Source organism: Dromaius novaehollandiae, chromosome 2 (assembly GCF_036370855.1).
Source record: "Dromaius novaehollandiae isolate bDroNov1 chromosome 2, bDroNov1.hap1, whole genome shotgun sequence".
Lineage (NCBI taxonomy): Eukaryota > Metazoa > Chordata > Aves > Casuariiformes > Dromaiidae > Dromaius > Dromaius novaehollandiae.
This window is the reverse complement of record NC_088099.1, coordinates 94667229-94687152: the sequence shown is the minus strand read 5'-3', so window position 1 is coordinate 94687152 and position 19924 is coordinate 94667229. Positions and strand designations below refer to the sequence as shown.

At 39.8% G+C, this 19924-nt stretch overlaps 1 protein-coding gene across 6 annotated transcripts in view; it reads left to right on the top strand.

The window, feature by feature from the left end:
• Nucleotides 1–19924, top strand: part of CARMIL1 (capping protein regulator and myosin 1 linker 1) — a 198264-nt gene that overhangs the window by 1324 nt on the left and 177016 nt on the right. For all 6 annotated transcript variants that reach the window (XM_064506937.1, XM_064506940.1, XM_026115610.2 and 3 more), the window contains one exon: nt 3243–3340. In XM_064506937.1, coding sequence (XP_064363007.1) covers nt 3243–3340 — 98 coding nt within the window. The remainder of the gene's footprint in view (nt 1–3242; nt 3341–19924) is intronic.

Here is a 19924-nt window from a genome sequence, read left to right as displayed (position 1 = left end):
TACTTTAGGCCTAGCCCTCATTCAGGCCGAACTTCCTTTTGGTTTTAGTTACAGCTTTGCCTGTTGAAGAAAGATCTCAGCATCTCATCTACGTTGCAGTGATTTACTTGGAGAATTGCATTAATGACAGATTGAAGCAGAGATTTGTCAGGCAACACCATACATGTTGCATTGAACATGGGTTTTAGAGACCTGGCTTAGTTCATGTACACTGTGGCTTTTCTTTGGATTTCTTCAGCCTATGCTATTGGTGGGAACTTGTTTTAACATTTAGAAAGTCTTTGTAACAATCTAGATGAAAAGTTGCTGTCATCACAGGCTTTTTTCCTTTATAAACTAAATAGCTCTATTTTGCAGTCCTGTTAATGAACAAAACATGGAATTACTAGCTTTAGCCTATAGATTGACTACTAAAAGGTGACAAGCTGAGCGTTATGGCAGAAGTAGGTGTAATCAAAACCTCTTTTAAATATGGCTAGATATGTTTAAGTATTGAGATGCTAATGCATGATGGGTGCAGGTTCATGATGAGCTAATATGTGATAGGTGGGATGTGGTGCATATTAAGAGAAGGAGCAAAGCTGAGCACCCTAGAGTATTATATCCTCTATGGCTTTGGACAGTTTTAAGAATTAGCCCCAGTTCTGGCATCGCGCTATGACCCACCTTGCTTCATCGGGGCTCTTCAGGGGCGTGTGGATCCGTTCACATGGATTGATTTGATTTATAGCAGTATTTTGGTGTCTGCATGTTAGTTAGTATTAGCATAATTAGCATGTTAGTATTTTAAAAGTGAACTTCTAAAGCAGACTTTTTGGACTAACCCTGCGTTCTGAGAACAGTATGAAAGGATGTGCCATAAAACTTGGTGATTAGACACGGAGATTAGACTAGGAATAGGAGTGTTTGAACTGCAGTTTTTGTTCTGTTACTCACTTCCTGTGTGACCTTTGTCAGGTCGCTTAGGTCATAATTAAAAAAAAGAAAAATCTAGTAATCTGGATCTGCTCTTCTCAGTTGTTGGTGTCTGAAGGTAGGCACTCTTAGTCTGAGGCATTAAAAATTAATGAGCACTTGAAAATATGAGCCTTAACTTGTGTTTCCATCCCTTAATTTGAAAAACAACTTCAAAAGTCCTCTTGCCAACAATATCAAGGAATTTTTCTCTGCTACTTGGGAAAAATCTGTGAAATTCAAATCTTAACTTTTTGAAGAAACATTTCTAGCCCTTTCTGGCAGACACAGCCTTAGAACGAGTTGACATCCTGATGCCTCCCTGAGTCTTAGCTCCCAGGCCTTTTCTCTCCCTTTTGCTTTTTGAAGTAACAGTGGTGAAGCTGAAAATCTGCAGTCATTTTCACTGCTGCTGTTTGGGACCTGTGGGAGAGCCAGTGGAGATGACAGGGGGCCAGTCTCCCGCACTCCCGGTGCTTCAGGAGAAAGTCCCCTGCTAGAGGCAGTACCTTGAGCTGCTTGTTAGAGAGGAGAAACCAAAAGGCAAAGGCTGGGGGTGGAGGTTAAGTAGCAGGGATAGCAGCACAATACATTTTTCTTTGCAATGAGATAGGGCTTTCCTTTATGAAAAAGAATGTGTGGTAAAATTTAAATTCCTTTAAATTCCCCAACAGGGACAGAAATACCAGAAACAGGCATTATTTATAAGAGAGGAAGTCTGAAAACCCGGTTCGTATCAGGAGGATTGGGGTGGACTTTCCCCTTCTGCTTTGCTTACCTGGCTGCTTGGGGAGCTCTGTGCCTGGCTCCTTCCCAAGCAGTTGCCCTGGGAGCCCGGTGCTCTGGCAGCCTGCCGCAGGGCTGCCTGCAACTTGGGGCAGCTTCCCTGGACAAGCCACTGCTACCCAGGAGCTTTTCTTTTCTGACTGGCAAATCACAATTCCTGGGGAAAACATTCAGATATTGCAGAAACAGCTCTTTCTGGCGGAGAGTCATTTTGACTAGGTGTATTTTTGCCTTTCACGCCCTTCTGCCCTCCAGGCAGAGTCCTGGCCTGGGCTAGACTTCATAAACAATGTGTTATTTGATTGTCAGTTATTCTGACTACCAAATGAAAATTGTGCAGAAAAGCCACAGAACTACTATAAAAGCCTTAGGAAGACCTTATTATCCTGAATTTTAGTCCTTAAACTTAAGTCTGTGTAAGCATGTAGTGTGGGGCTGGGTGGAGGCTTGCCTTCTAGAGATTGCAGTCGTAGTGCTGGAAGGACATTCATGTGTTTAAAAGATTTCTCTTTCCTTTTCTGAGGGGTTTGGGGAGTGAAACTTGTGGAAGGTACCAGATTGGCTCTTCTAGCCGAGCTCCTGTGTTTATCTAGCAATTACATCAGCGCTAGTAATTGTATAAGCTTTCTGACACAGTTCCATGCACATGCATTCCCTCCCGGCCAGGATTCAGACCTTTAGGGAAGAGGTTGGTTAGTCAGTATGTTCATTCAGTACTTGGCAGAGAGAGCTGTGTGTGTGTATATATATATATAGTGTGTGTGTGCACATGTGCGCACGGGTGTATATATGTAATATGTGTATGTGCACTCATGCGTGCACATATATATGTATAAAATATTATGTCAGTTAATGTAATTTGGGGGTTGGCCCTGTGAGGTGGTTATGTAATCATTAGGACTTGGACTGAGACCAATACTGGCTTTCATAGCCTTCACTGCACAGCTGTCAGATGTTGATATCTGGAAGGCTGATTGGTTTGCAGTGCAACTTAAATGTACGAACACTTGGTTTTCCATTGTCTGACCCATCTGGCCTCCCTGATGTTAACAATAAAAGGCTAGCGTTTTTGCAGTACAAGTAGTTAATTGACTTTAACAGGCTTTTCAGGTTCAAATAACAGCAAATTTTGCGCAATGTGTTTCAGAATGATGAATGGGGAATTGTTATAATTTCCCAGAGTAGAGCTGAGCAATGCTGAGGCTTGTCTTAGGAATGTTTTTGATGTGTAACTAGCACTGGAAAGAAATATCAAGTTAGGTTTAGAATATTGCCATATAAAATCTATAATCTCATCATAGTAGGCTTAAGTTATTTTGTAGATGACGTACTTATGAAAGTTGTATTAGGGTGTGTTTAGTACTGATGTGCATGAATGAGACTTTCATGAGTGCAGCAGTTGGACAACATAGCTCTGAGTCTTCTTGAAACCTTGACAGTGGTGTCTGTTTTGCTCTCGTGTTGATGATGAAAGTGTTTGAAGGTATTTTCTTTTATTTCAGAAAGTGTCAAGGATGTTATTGGGAGGAAAATCAAAATTTCAGTCAAGAAGAAAGTAAAGCTAGAAACCAAGGGAGATAAAGTGGATAACAAAATCTTGGTAAGTATGATATATTGACTCTGATTAAATTTATGGAGGAGAAGCCAGTATCTTTTCATACACATTAATTCTTCCCTTGAAAAATTCTTTGTACTGTGTATGTAGGATAAACTAAAAATGTTACTTATTTTATTGCTTTCTTGCTGACTTGCACAGCAAGTCTCTGTGTGTACAAGCGTGCACATGTACGCACATGTGCATCACAGGATTATGTTCAGGGTGGGATACAGTGCTGTGGATTGGTGCTAAGAAATTATTATTAGAATGTGTTCTAAAATAACTGGCTGGCTTTGCTGTTTAGGTTTCCCATTCACATCAACAGGAATTTTGAGTGGACAAGAGATGCAAAGTCAAGCATGTAGAATTATATATCTTTTGAGAATCTTCTGAGGCTGTTATACAGTGCAGAATAACAGTAGTGCTATTGTGCTTTTTAAACTTGAATGACTATTTGTACTTTTTAGTATTCTGTGTTAAGTCGTGCATCTGCATTTAAAAGGAATGCTTGCTGTGTGGGATCCTCCATTGTCATTTCTAAAACTGTAGTGGAGGAAAGTGTCTAATTAATCTCACTTAAGTATGCTTTCCTGTTTTCTCAAGAATAATTTTGCTGGACTCTTTTGATAAGAAGAAAGCTGCAGTAATGAGCCGGTATGCATGTGTGTGATCTTGAATATTTGGATGCGCAAAAAGAGATGGAACTTCATTTTCTACTTTCTTTTGATGCCTCTATATCAGGAGAACTAGACTAACAAATACAAATTACAATAGTGCTGCTGTGATATTTTGTGAGGTTTGAAATTTGCTGCTTTATATCAAAAAAATGCTATTGCATGTTTGAAGGTTTCATTGCAAAGACTGTAGTTACAGATTTTATGCGCCTTCCCCATGTAGCTATTCTATTTTGTCTTTAAAAAAACCCTTCAGCTTATTCATCAGTTAAAACTTATCTTCATAAAGTGCATGTAGCTTATCCCAGGGCAGTAAGACTGTCAATAGTAGTCTACTTTTCAGTGAGATCAGCTACTTAAGGCATTTGAAATATTTTCTGTGTAATATCTACCCTTTTTAAATATAGCTCCTGAGTCTGCAGTTTCTGATTCTGTGCTGGAAACAGGCTGGGTATATGAATGTTGATTGATCATCTCTATTTATTTGAAAGCCTTGTTTACAGGGGAGGCTGACAGCTTCACTGAAGCAATAACACTTGATTGACTTTTTGACTTATAAGAATCATTATTGTTATCGATAGTGAAATATATTGTGGAAATGCTGTAATACTGTTCAGAGCTGATGGGACCGAAAGAATGTCAAGCTTTGAATCCACAGCGAAGTTTTGGAGGGACGTACTACTCAGTAGTAAAATGCCTAAATATGTTGACTCAGATCATTAATGTCTCATTTAAAGTCAGATCTCCTGAGCTCTTAGGTGAGGAGTTTAGCCTTTTATAATTGGAAAGGTATTGAAAGGGAGGGACCCTCTTTAAGAGGCTCATGTGTTAGTGAGCAGTTCTTGTGCGTGTTGTCTTTAATGTACGGGGTGAATCTTTCCAGGGGGTGGGTGAATTGCTGAAGGGGGTGTTGTCTGGTAGAAGCATCTGTTCTTTCATGCAAACATGCAGAGGATTCATATTGCAAGAAAGAGAGAATGTTTTCATGGTTACAGAAACTGACTGTTGACTGCCAGGGTTGAATTTCATCTTTACTTCTGCCACAGAGTCCTTATGTGAAGCTGTAGAAACCATGAATCCCCCTTTTTTCCCACGAATTTTCTCTAATTGTGTGTGTGTGTCTTTATTTTATGTGGTTTTCTTTGCTGAAGTGCTAAGCGCTGTGGCCAAGGCCAGTGGGGGCTGTGGTTCCTTTTGAGGATACAGAGTTCTCTGAAATGCAGAACGCTCTGAAGAAATGACACCAGCGACACCTTAAGTTGAATATATCCCAAATTAGTGGAGGTTTATTGGCTTGACACACTGTTGTTTATAAATTCGCGTTTCTTATCTGTGACATAGAAGAGAGAGACCCTCCTCTCCTCAAAAGAGTGTTGCTGACAATGAATGACCTTGCTTGAGAAATATGTATGTGCTTAATGATAAACACCCAAGAAAAGCCCCCAAGGAAATGAAGATTTTTTTTTTTGTACTGCAAGTGTGGTTTTAGTAACATTCAATAAATAATGAATATGGCCACATACTGGCCAGTGAGGGTAAAATCAAGTATTGAATTGTTAGGCCTTGTATGCCGAATGAAGTGTTGGCGGGAAAAGCAATTCGGTAATTAAAGACTATATCCTTAAGTGCATGCACCAGAGGACTTAAATGTGATTGCATGGGCAACCTACATGCCAGCACCTCTTGACTCCTGAAAGCTTAGTTTTGAAATGTTAATGTTCTTTTGAGCACGGTCTCTTGAGCGCATGTGTAATAATGAGTTGTTTGGAGATTATGTTTTGTTTTTGATTTTATTAATAGTTGGATGTTTACAAGAAAATTAGGTAACGTGCAGTGGGTCCAGCTCTTAATAGTGGAAAACCAGTTGTTTTCAGTCTAGCTAAACCCTGAGCTGTGATGGAATGTGCTCAAGATTTTAGAGGAAGGTCATCACAGAGCTTGGCACACAACCCTGCACCCAAGTCTGTGCTTTAATTAAACGCCCTCTCAGGCTTCCTTCCTAGGAAAATCCAGAAAAATGAGTAACACTTTTGGAAAGGGAGATTATTTAAAAATTACTGCGGTTTGCAGGTAGCTATAAAAACATTCGACCTCTGGAGTACTGAAGTATGGGTACAACTACCTACTTAAGTCACTGTGCTCTAGCAAATTCCTCTAATAATTAAGATGGAAATTGGAATTTGAGAATGAAGAAAAAAGAGTACAAAAAATGTGGTACTGCTTGAAATCAGGCCCTTACATTAACGTAATGCAGCTGGTGGATCAAGTCCACGCTTGCCTTAAAGTGGTTTAGAAGCTCAGCTTTGGGTGTCAAATTTTGGAAATTGTGACTTGAAGTTGTGATATAAGCCAGATAATTTTGTACTCTGCACAAGCTTGCTGCCTCAGTGATCTCAGTTTGCAGTTACTTAGTTTTTCAATTAGTCACAATGATATAAGCCAGTAAACATGGCAAGCATGACTTACTTGCAGCTGATACAATGGGTTGTGTCTCATCACCCCAGGACCAGAAAGCAGATCAGGGCCAGAGATGGTACCAGGGCAGATGCCCTGCAGCGATCGCCAGGCAGGTCCAGAGCACTGAGGCAGGTCCGAGGTCAAGCTGGGAAGGCAAGTCAGCGGGTCAGTGTCAGCTGGGGACACGGCCAGGTGCAGGTGTAGCTGCAGCGGAGCTCAGGCCAGGACTGAGGCCCAGGGCCTGTGCTTAACTGCAGCTTTGGAGCGAAGTGGGGAGCCCCCGTCGGCTTCCCCCAGGTCTTTCCTAGCAGTCGGCACCCAGTTATGCACCCACATCACTTCAGAGTTGCCCTCGGGTGCAGGCAGCCCAACCGCAAGGGAGCCCTGTGGCCAGTGGCTGTAGCTCGCTCCGTGTGTCCTTTGCCAGAAGCAGAACAGTGCTAGTCAAAAAGTGCATCTCAACTTTCTCTGCATTCTCCACAGTTCTCACAGAAGTAGTCTTACTGGGTTAGAGTAAATAAGAACTTGACCATTTCGTAATCAGATTGATGACTGCTTTGTGTCTGTGTGTTTTCTGTTTGTTTGTTGTTTTTTTTTTTTAAACCTGGTTTCCTATGGGAATAAGGCTTATGATGTCAGGCCTGAGTGACTGTTGTGTTCCCTCTCACGCTGATAACTTCTGTACTTGGTGACTGGTTTTGCTGGGTATGTAGAGGTCTCCATTGTAATGATGGTACTGTTGGTTTTATGAAAAAGCCAGTCAACAAAAGGAGAAAGTTTACATCTACTCCCTCCCCTGAGGGCCCCACCTTTCGGGACCATAAAGGGTAATGGCAGAATGCCCTGTCCCTGGAAAAGGCTTCAGTGTTTTGTGTCACTTCTTAACCCACAGACCTCAGTGACTATTGTCCACAGACAAACCCCAATAGGAAATTGGGCTTTCTTAGTTTTGGTGTTCCTGGTGCTGCTTTTTTTCTTTTTCCCCCCTCCAAAAATAGCCATGAGGTGTTTGCATAGTGTTTTGCTCAATATTTCCTGATGCAGTTTCTTCCTATCAAATTTATTTCAACTAATTGCAATCACAGAGAAGTTGACATTGTAAGATAAAGACTACATATTGAATATGTCTGACCAGCTCTTTATAAAATACCGATGTTTTCAGGAGTGGTTCATGGCAGGCTACAATTCCAGGATCCCTGTTACTTTTTGTTTCTTTCCTAGAAGGCAACACTCCTAGTCCAGTTTCCTTTGAGATTAGTTTTTCTTTCCAAAATAAAATTATTTTAGACATTAAAGATGAGGAAATACTGGCATATCATACTTCCTGCAGATGACTAGGCTGTCTATAAGGTTGGTCTGTTGGGTGATGGTGTGATTTATTTATTTATTTTTATGTTTTCCTAACCTTCAGGTCAGAATAGTGTCATGTAGTAACCAAGAGCACTTCATTAGGAAGTTCCATTGAGAAATTTGTGTTATGCTGCTGCCCCTAGGTTAGTTACATTCTCCTTGTGGTAAAATATCACGGTGCTTCTTGGCAGGTAGCTCTCCTTGAAATGTATTGTATGCCTCAGCATGGGTTTACTGGAAGTCATTGATATGTCTTTGTCACTTTCTTTGGGACTTATCTTGCCGTTGACTTTTAAAAGAAAATTTTTAGTTGGCTCCTGTCAAATAGGTTTATATTTGGCCTGAATGTATGGTCTGAGGCTCCACATTCTACTTCTAAAGACTCATTTATAGAGTGGCATTCTGTTAAAAATCTATCTGTATTTACTTTTAAAGGAGAAAATAATTTGGTCATTCTGTGCACTGTCTGTGTGGCTGCTGAATGCTGCTTAAACAGCCTGGCTGCCTTTAGCAAAGCAGCTGAGAAAAGCTTGTATGAGCTGCTCTGCCTGTTCAGCTATAAGGATAACAATCTCTGTGTGGAGACAGTAACGTTTTGCACTGCCTTCACTGTTTTGGGGTGAAAAGCTTTGGCATTTGTTTTCCATTGCTCATCTTTTGTCTTGATCTATTGAAGATACTCCAGTCGAATAGAGATGAACTTCTGTATCTACCTAGGTGCAAGGGTGTTGCCTTAAAAATATTCACTTACATATTAAATCACTAAGAGCATGAAGCTCACTGGGTTGTCCAAGGTTACTTTTACGTTAACTGTGTGCAGTTTTGCACATTGTACCATGACAGCTGGTGCGTGATAATGATGTTAAACATGGACTTTTTTTTTAGAATAATTGTGCACAGAACATCGGGTGTTATGACATATATCTTAAGTGTGTTTTTATGAAGATGGAAGGAAGTAGGTGTTGGTACATCCTTCATGTCAGGAAGTCTAAATAAAAGGAGGTAGAGTAATCAAAAATACTTATATGGGAAAATGTATTTTAATACATTTACAAAGCACCTCTAAGACAGCAATTGAGCTATGGCCATTAAGATTACTACAGAAAACTGAAATAATAAGAGCACTGCTGGAAAGAGAATTTATTAATCCCGTCATGCGGATGTATATTGTCAAATGACATATAGCTGCAAAATAGGAACTGTTTAAAACAATACACATTTATGTGCAAGTTCTTTTGAAATCTACATTTATATTATACACTAATTTATAAGGTTACTTTTTAATCTTTGGGAGAATTTACAATCTTAATGTTCTGATGCTGCAGTGGTGCATGCAAATGTTAAAATCATCTTTGAGATGTTTCCACTTTTAAGAAGGGAAATTGGCCAGTCAATGGAATTGACTGAGTTGAGAGGAAGGCTTCCCTTTACTTTGGATTGATGGAGTTGGGAATCACATTTCTTTCCTCTGTTTCTGCTTCCAATCCCTACTTCCAGTTTTCCTGCTTCTCCTCCTCCTCTTTATTTCCATCCTCTCTCTCACTCCAAACATCCCTTAGGGATAGAACCTTACATCTTGTGTTTAAATCAGGGTTGACACTTGTGTAGCTATTTAGAATAATAATAATAACAATACTGTCTGTGAGGTTGTGCTTGGGCAGTCGGCTCCTTACCCTCAGGTTTGTTTGCATTAATGGTATGATCTAATCTACTCTCTTAATTAAATTGGCCTTTGACCAAACTGAAACAGTCCTTTTTCTCTGGCTACCTAGACAAAATGTAGATTTTCTACAGTCTTGGCACTTCTGTGTCCTTTCGAGTGCAGCCCTGCACAGAGCTGTATGTTTTCTTTGACACTTGGTTCAAAAGTAGAAAACTTCTTGCACATTTTGAGGATGTAGCGTATTTTTTGTGCACTTGGAGAGAATAGTATCATGATTATATCAGAAGGGCAGCTCACTTGCACTCTTTCTTTAGTTCCAGGCACCTGATATATGTATCAAAAGGTAACTAGCCTTTCTGAGCCCTGAAAGTACCTGCTTTTGTTCTGTCTTTCATACTTTGCATGTGAACACCCAACTGCATGCATATATCCTTATCTGTGGTCTGGGAAGAGGAAATGTAAATGCTTTCTCAGCCTTTGTGGCTTCTGGATTTCTTTTCACAGTTCAAATAACTGTCAGAAAAAGAGGAGGGGCTGGAAGCAAGAGTCCACTATGGCTCTGAATGGTTCATGGGATCTTTCCCTCTATCAGTTTTTCATAACTCAATAAACCAATCTGACTTTTAAACTATCACACTCTTTCCATTCCTTTTACTGCAAGTGTAATGTACCAAAGTGGTTTGCTAATCTACTTCTGTTTTTAGAGTACCTGACCCTCTGCCACTATTTTTTATGAAATTTAACCTTCCTAAGCAAGGATTTGCATTGAAATCTGTATATAAAAGTGGCAGAAGAGTGAATATTAAAATATAATTTCCTGAAATCTGGGAACAAAAAATAGAAAATGAGTATTAAGTTCAGATTCTTGTATCTGTCATTCTTCTCCACTGATGGCTTCCCCCCTCCCGCCAAAAGAAAGGAGGCTTAGAAAGAAACAATATATTTTATTTGATGGACCAATATAAATGCAAAAACGTTGTTCTTTTTGTTGTTTTTTCTTCTCACTGCTTGAGAAAATACTTAATATAAGAAAAGGGACTTGTCACACATGAAGTGTGGTTCACTGCTGGAAGTGAGGTAGAGGATGCAATAAGCTTGAACTAGGCCACAGGGTCTGCTAATTGCAAAGTTAGTGCAACATACTGTGAAAAATGCTTTTTGTTGCTCTGAGCCCCTCTCTTCAACCATTGTTGTGGTGAAAAAATAAGGGAAGGCCACTGATTTGTCTGATTATTAAGATATTTACTTTGGATCACCTGCAATTCTGCTTCATTTTTTCTCATGGTGGTGGCAATTTAATTCTGTGTAAAGTAATTACAGGCCCAGGATGTAAAATTATTCTTTAAATATAATTGCTGCTAAATATGCTTCATATTGCTACCAAAGCCCCCAAGCAGATTTCTGCCCTTGTTCCTGTTTAACCTCTCTCTATTTCCGGAACACCCACTCTGTAGCAGCTCATGAGCGATATCCTTTTTTCATGATAGGTTCCTTAATTTGAACATTTAAGATGACAGACTATTATTATGAAAATTTAATTCTATGAGCCAGAGTCTGATAACCCAACACTCCTGTAAGAAGCTTGACAAAATTGGCCTGCTTGATGAGCGAAGAACTGCTCAACTTCTGGGAGACAGGTTAACAGAGTAAGGTCCTTGTATCTGCAGGTTGTGATTTTAATGTTAACAAACAGAAACACATTTCTGTGTGACAAACATGTCATATCGCTGGTGGTGAACGTGAGAGAAGTAGTGCAAGACGGAGAGGGAGATGCAGCAGCTCCCGCAAGTGGAGGGCTTGTGCTAGTGCTGTAGGGTCAGAGCCTTTTGAAAGAGTGCTGGATGGACAGGAGTTTCAGCAAAGAGGAGAACACTTCCCCCCAGTCCAGCCAAACAGCACTTACTGGTTGGTACATTGCTGCCACTCTTCAGAGTGTCTTGCAAATGGATCTGGAGTCATTTGCCTGTGAGAATGAATACAAATTAAGAGTTCTAAAGCCTGTATAATTGGTGCAAAGGGGCCTGCAGATTAAAACTAAGAACAGGCTCCTAATTGGAAGGGTTACATTTCCAGATCTTCCTTGCAAAGTGACCCTTATTTAAAAAAAAAAAAAAAAGGGGGGGACGGGGAGGAGAGGATTGTGGGCCTGGTGCTGGGGTGCTGGGCATTTTGCGACATGTTCCCTTGGCTGATAAATGACACTTGTATCCCTGCGTGTAGTAGAAGGCCTGTGTGGCAAGTGGATGGGCTTAAAAATGGGTATGCATGGGGATGGAGGAGGGGATGGAAAAAACAGAAGTGGTAGAGTACCTTAGTGGTTCCTGTTCTTCATCGCTTTTTCAAGCAGTGGTTATGTTTGTGTCTGTGCTTTTAGACAGGTCAATAACTAGATTAATTTTTTTTCCCCTTTCTGCAATTAAAGTGGTGGTTAGCTCTCTGCAAGGTAGGCAGCAGTGTATTTAGGACTTCTGGAAGCACTTTAATAGCCACTGCTTAGGAAGCTGAGGTCACTCAGAGCAAGCCATTTCCATTTCATGCTCCTGAATGCTTAAAAGGAGCATGTCAAAGAAGCATGCCTCTAGCATGTCTTTATGAAATAAGCATTTCAGGCACATGCCCCTCTCTCTCTTTCTCTCTAAACACATCCTCAGTTCTCTTACAGAACAGCATGCTGCCCTTGTACGTAAAGTCTTGACAAACCACTGCTTTTTGGGGGGGCTTCATGAAATTTTGAGGATTTGAGCTAAGTTATGCAAACCTACCTGTTCTTGGAGCCTAGGAGGAAAGCAAGATGATAATGTAGTTGTTACAGAGCAGTTTCTGCTCGGAGCTGATTAAGGGAGATGAATGGTTGTTGACCCTGATATGAATTGGGAGATGGGGCACTTCTGTGTTTTTTCAGGGCTGACCTGTGAATGAAAAGGCTTTTCTCTCTCTCTGCCTTCAAGGCCATTAGCAAGACTGAAACTATTCATACAAAACTATTGATAAAGGGGAAACCTTTCAAAGGCTGATCTCTTAACAAACACTTGAGCCTGGTGCTTGAGAAATGATAGCATTTTAAAGCTGTGGATTTGAGCTTCTACACTGATGCAGATCTAGAGGAGCTTTGGGTGTGGAGGGATGAAGATAGGTTGGTATAGATGTTCAGATTTTTAGTGAGGCTAGCTTAAGCTGAAGATCTCATCTTCTGGTGTTTTATGATGTTGCCAGTAAATATATAAGGAAATGATAACCTTGTAGATACTGATGCATTGAACAGTGATGATTTCTACCATCTTGGTAGGTCTATTCATATTCCAAATTTAAAATATTCATTTTATTTTTTTTATACTTGGAATATGAAAATGTATTTAAAATATAATGAGCAATTTTCTTTGACTGTGTCACTGTTCATATCTCCACCTTGCAAGTGTCAGAAATGTGCTGTGTTCAGGCTTTTGGCTTTCTGTTCTCTCATCTCAAATTGCTGGAATGCCCATGTTGTTTTGTGAAGCATCAGTATATGCTGTGCTGAAAGATCATGCTTTTTTGCATACACTGTTCGTATCTTTATGCTCCCTTTCCCACCCTTCCATCTCCCTCTTTGCTGTCCTTACATCTTCTCTGTTTCAGCAAGTCCCTGGAAACTTTGCTGTGTGCAGACTAGTGTCAAGGCTTGTGGGTTTTCTTGTTTGTTTGTTTGTTTTGTTTACCCCTTCTCTTATACTAGTGTCCCTGTTTTCCCGCAGTATATTTCCCCATTTCTGTTTCCTTCCCTTACAGAGGTAATAAAAAACGTCAGTATCTCTGAAAATATGGTGGTAATGGGCAGAACTGAATAAAATACAAAAATGGGTTCCATCAGTTTATTCTTTGCTCTATTTACAACTGTACTTTATTCAGCTAGCCGGGTAGCTTGTGCTCTGTTTCCTTGTTCTCTGATTTTCACTGAAATTCATTCTAGATCTATGTTATTTATGTCATGGAAGCAGTTTGGTTCATGCTGGCCATTGTGGGACTGTTAGTAGGGCTTTAAGTTCTTTCCTCCTCTGCCAAAGCAGCTTTCTTTGGTAATTAAATATTGCTAGCATCTCAAGAGAGTGCTGCACTTGTTATGGTTGTCCGGGAGGGAAGGAAGATGGTATGGACATGGCATTGTTCTCCCCAGCCCACTGGGTAGATGAGCTGTTGGGTTGAAAAGAGAAAACAGCAAGAAAAATTAAAGATAGTAGTGTAGTATAACCTGAATAACTGTATATAGTATGATATAACTGTAGTATAACCTGGCCATTTACCTATAATTAGCTCATGTGGATAGTGCCAGAGCAGTCTAAAATACTGAAGAAAGCTTAATAATCGCATGCTCTGTGACTACAGTGCTGGGTTGCCCAATTTTTATGGTTTACTTTTTGCTTTGGGTAGCTGTTTCCTAACATAATTGACTCTGCAGATGAATTGACCAGTGATCTTATCAGGTGTAATCTGTACTACTTCCCTCACAAGGAGTTCCCAGCCACTCTTCTACCATTTCCTTGCTTAGCTACACAATGTAGGCAAACTGCTAGAGAAGCTGAGTGCTGAGTGTTCTTAGACTTCTGTGTAGGTGCCTCAGCTGAAGATTGAAAAGCTGATTATTTGGAGAAGGGAGTGTGTTTAATCTTTAGCTAAATGACAAGCAAAGTCTTCAGAAATGCCTCATACAACAGGGACATGTGTTTTGTTTCAGCAGTAAATAGTTGCTATTTTTTTGCCTCTAATGAATGCCATTACGAACAGTAAGATGTGCTGGTCTCAACTCTTAAAATTTGCATATTCAAATTAGAAAGATTTTAGGTGGTTGCAGAATTAAAGCTAACATTAAAAATACCTTGCCTTTTTTCCCCTCTCGATGTTAAACTGTGTTCTTTTTCAAAAGGCTGGGATTTATTAAACCCAGTAAATGCTTATTGTAAGCCTTTGAAGTATATTTTTTTCACTGCAAGTGTTTTGAAAACATTTAACCCAAAATACAAAGCCTAAAGATGAGTTAGCTTCCTGTGATATTTACCATGTAATGTTATCCTTTAAAGTCTTTCCTGTAACACTATTAGGTTGATCTCCTATTGTTTATATGTGCATGAAATTGTGTGAAATTAAAATCCTGCAGGTTTTTGTATGGTGTTAATTTATCACAAATGTAGAGTTAATGCAATTTTAGTAGGTCTTTGTTCAGCCTGAGCCAATGTACACCCAATGTAGATTATTATTCTACTTTTCTATTTTATATTTTTATAACTCTTCAGCTGTTTATTTTTGAATAGTTTTTTTTCCTCTCTCTCTTTTTGGGGGGTTCTATTTACTCTCACCTTAAAGAAAATATCGAAGACAATTGTTTGAAATGAAGGCTGCCCTTAAGGACATGTGTGTTGTTTAAGGAAACATTGGCAAGTCACCTACTCGGCCTACCCTTTCATCTCTGTAAGCGTTCCCATCTTGCACTGCTCCCTGGTATGTGATTCGTGTGGCGCTGCTCTTCCTTCGCCCCTGAGCAGCATTAAGTTCTCTCAGAAAGCGGTTAGTGAATTCTGCTGATGCACGGTGTTAGGGACCTCATCCTCCCTGCCTTCCCAGGTGCTGCTGACTTGGGAACCAGAGCTACCTGGTGCTAATGATCCCTTGCTCTGTGTAAATGCAATAGAGCGTCAGGGTAGCTTAGATCTTAATGAAAGAAGGAATGCTAGCATGTTTGTATCTCAAGATACAGCACACAGAAAGCTTTACTGTCAAGTAGCCAAAGTATTGCAACTTCACAGCCTGACCTTTCCTCGCCTAAACTTGTTCATGTGCCAGAGCCCAGAGGAGGAGCTGGAGTAGACAGGGCTGTGCTGTTGGAGGTGTCTCTGCTTGCACAATTCCTTCTGTAATTCTAGATTTCTTTTGTGCCAGATACATGAATTTGCATGGTGCTGTCTGACTTCAGAGCTTGATGAGAATAAAAGATTCACTAGTTTAATTCTTCAGTGCACTGAAAAAACAGTAAAAGGGTAAGGGAGTTGTATCAGAGGGGACTGCTTTCTCTGACCAGCCATTTCATTATGCACAATCTTTGAGGAGCCAGCATCAGAAATGGTTTGCCAGATAATCATCTGCTAATTATTTTTGTTTTATTGATAATACTTTTTAAAAAAAACTAAGCTTGTGCAAAAGGGGATAAACAACCTGACAGAATTGGCAAAAAGAAGAGGAATAACTTTCTCCACCTCCCTATGTTACTGTTTCTGAAGTGGTAATATTGGCTTTTCCTGGAATATAAAGAGGAAGAACTGGCACAGACAACAGACCTTCAGTCAGAAGCCTGGCAGGAGTTAAGCAAGCAGCCTCAGTTGTGCTTTGCATTTTTGTGTTCTCTTAAAATATATTTTCCATGGATCAGGCAGAGGAACTGGTTCTAAATACTGTACCAATCTCACAGGGCTTCAGTTCTCTGTGATGTAATTAGAGATCCTTTGATGAAGGTGTTGTTTTCATATTTGTTTTTTATTTATTCCATTGCAGTTACTTTTGAAAGAAAACCTGTTGTAGTATCACTGAGCTGCATGGGTTTTTTTTTCTGTAGGAATACCATTGTGGTAAATTTAGCAAATTGACAAGAGAATTGTTAAAATATATGGGAGACCTGATGCAGTGCAAGGACATAGCCCTGCCTCCCCACCCAGGCCGTATTTCAAGTTGTACATTAGCCTTAAGGTCCTGTTCTCTGAATTAAGAACTAAAATAATAAAATATGCTGAGAAAATCCATCAAACAGGTAAGATATAGATACATCTTTGGGAAGCCATCTGAATTGCTTGGTACAGTGCAGTTTTACCACCTAGTGTCTTGAAGGACACTGAACAAGTTGGGTAAACAAATATTAGGAGAGACTTGGCCCTCCCTTGAGGAACTGAGGGGTTTTCATGGTTGACCTTTGGATAATCTGATTGCGTTGTCTAAGAGAGCAAACCTGACAATGTGTGGTCGTGTGGAGTTTGTCCTGCTGTTATTTAAACTTGGGGGGTGGGGGGATGGGGGAGTGGAGGAGGAAATCCACTCAACTCTGATCCATTACATTTCTACAGTTTCTGAATAACTCATCAGCTCAGTTATGTTGAACTGTATTTACTTAGATGTGACCAAGACCTGATTCTGGTTTGTTAGTTCAACCCTAATCTCTTCTGCTGCAAGTGCAGAGCAGTCCCAGGTGGCTTTTGGATCCCACAGTTGCAGGGTGAGGAGTAGATTGGATTGCAAAGTAGATTGTTTGGGGTTTCTTGCACAGCCTGAGGATTAGTGGATCTGTTGGTGCATGATGGAGCCGGGCCAGTTGGACTGGGCATTAGGTTAATGCTTAGGGCATTTTGGATGCATTGACATGAGGAAATTTAGTATCTGGGTTACAGAAGCTTCCAGCAGTAGCGTTATGTTCCTAGCATAGGAAAATCTTCTGTGTTTTTTTTTTTTTTTTTTTTTTTTTTTTTGTTTTTAATTTCTATGTAGTGGAAAATCTGTCCTGAGCTTGTTTTAGCATTACATGGAGGTAAAAATTCTAACAGTTTGCAGTTATCATTATATGTGTTACCACTGTGTAGTAACATTGCTTCAAGCATCTGTAATAGGGATATTGATATTTTTCCCCTCCTATAGGCAGAGTTCATGCGTAAAATTAGCATTTAGCTTTTATGTGTATTTAATAATGACCCCTCCCATGAATGTATACCAATGAATGTAGTTATACATACCAGTGCTTTAGATTGGACTGTGACTTAGAGCCAATGTATTACATGTTACCTAGTGTATACAGCCTCCATGTATTTTTATATATATATATATATATTATTATTAATAACACACACACACACACACACACATATATATATATATATATAAATATAAAAATTATTGGTTTTTTCCAAAGATTATTACCTTCTACTCTTATATTCTTATTTTAAGGTCAGTAGAGTACCTGAAACAAAAGGCAATGAAATCAGCATGTTGCCCCTTGTGTGGAGATGATGTTCAGCTGCTAAATGTCTGGTTTCTCCAGACAACAAGCATCTCTCTAGGTTTTGGAATGCTCATTCGTTTCAGTCTGAGCACACTCTTCTGTTGACGCTCGCTGTGAAATACTGTAGCCTGGTTCACCTTCTGTGTTTCTGAGTTCTTGTAGCTTTATCTATTTCATTTATTCATTATTAAACACATGCTTTCTGCTTGACAAGTGCTATAAAATCTCTTTCACTGTGGCTGAACCTAAGAAGCTCCACTGAGAGTCTGGAAGGATTATTAATTTTTTTTAATTCAAATACTGTCTACCTTCCACTGAAGTACCCTTCAGTCCAGACTACTTACAAGGCTGGTAGATTCTTTCTGTCCCATCCTTTATGCAGTGGAGTCCTGTAAAAATGAAATATTAGATATTTCTAGACTTATATTAAAAACAAAAAGAGTACCTTATATGTTTGAAAATGTGCTTAGAGGTTTGATAGTATAAAGATTCATTTTCTGTTTGGACCTAGTATATAAAATTATATAAAATGTATGCTATTGTATATATGCTATTGTATGTACTTCTATACTAATGTAGCTTGTATGCAGTCCCTAATGGGAACACATGTAGTGCATAAAACTAAAGGGCCTGCTTTTCTGACATGAGTTACAAGGGTTCAGGATTTCTGAAGATTTGATTTTAAGGTACCCCTATTTAGACATCCAGAACAAAAGTTTTTTGATTTATTCTAAGCTTTATCATCGTTTGAGAACAGCAAACAAATCAAGGCTTTGTCTTTCCTTCCTAAACTTATCTTGTGTAAGCACTGGATTGTCCTTCTGTTTTTATTAGACATGTTCTGACTCATTTTTGTTATAATATAGAGTGTTCTTTTATTTTTCCTTAGATCAGTGTTCTAGTATTTGCACTAAGCATACTTTGTGCTAGTCCAGGACACCAGCTTTCCCTCTAAAGGGAGGAAAAAGGGGTCAGTTGCTAGATTTTTGACAGGAATGTATTCTTCTGCATTATAGTGTTTGGTGCTGCTGCTTATTCTTGGAAAATATAGCCATGGTAGATGTTTAGCTCAAGCCTTCACCTATAGTTATTTATTTGTCTGGTTTTTTTTTTTAAAAAAAAAATCTGATGTGGGACTTTAAGCTTCTTTTGCTGTCTCTTTTTTGTAAGATTCACTTCTTGGGTCAAGAGAGGTAGCCTCAGGGCTTCCTGTGGAGTTGTCTCTAACACCAGCAGTGACTCTGAGACAGCAGTTTTGCAGTTAGAATATCTAACGGTGGAAGAACTGACTCTTCCCCCAGAAAAGAGCAAAGAAGTATGTGGGAGGCTGTCTGGAGAATATTTTAAAGAAGGGCAAAGGAAAGGGAAATCGAGGCTGGAGGAATTACTCAGACTTGAGTGAATCTCTCTCTTGTTTTCTGTATTTGACAAACTGCAGCTGTGAGCCCTGGTCTTCTCCCAGGCCACCTTCTGTGTGGAGGAAAGGCATATTTTCCATTTCTCAGAGTAGAGGTTAACTAGTGTCTCTCTAATTGGGTGAAGAGAAGCTGAAAAGAAATTGATGGAGCTCAAGTGGCTTTTGAGAACTTGATCAGGCTACAAGCTAAATATTTCTGGGCTGTTTTTAGTAAACGAGTCCAGAGAATGGAGCCCTCCCATTCCCCAAACTCTTGAGTTTTATCCAGTCTCAACCCTGATTTCCTTGGCTCTTCCATGTTCATTTAGCATGGCTTTCCTTCATTCTTACCTGGCTAGCTGTATGTCTGTCCCAAGTCCTGTAGCTGGTGAAATAGGGTGTAAGGTGGACCTTGCGTGTGGCAGGTAGCGCAAACCTAGAAAATCAGAATGCTGCAAAACAAACTGACCATGCTGGGCACCAGAAACCAGATTCTTTTCCTAACTTGCAGACTTTTGGTCCCATATGCAGTGTGGAAAATGTGGGATAATTCTTTCCATGCTCTGTCTCCTTAGAGGAGAGATGCTGGATTCCAGGAGAAGCCTGTAGCTAAGGACCCTGCCTCTTAGCACTTGTGTAATCAGTACCGGCTTGGTATCAAACATACCAGTATCTCTTACTAAGGGATACTGTTTCAGTGCTGTAAGTGCAGTTGTGAGGTGCAAGCTCTTTCTTTCCAGTAACACTGGATCTACTGGAACACTTTGTTTCCAAGGTGTGAGATCAAACTTGCCTTTTTTTTTTAGTGCTGCAAAAGCCCTGGAAGTTGCAGGAGTGCTAACTGGAACTGGGGGAATAATCTGCAATGAATAAATGACTGGATAAGTTTGTATCCTTACTTCCTCCAGCTGGTGTTACATTTACAAGTAATGCTATGGTGTTTGTTTTTCAGGTGTATTTAACACTTCTCTGCCTTGGAAATCTCATACATATGTGCAGAACCCAGTATTCAGATGCTTGACTGTGGCTTATTGGATAATTG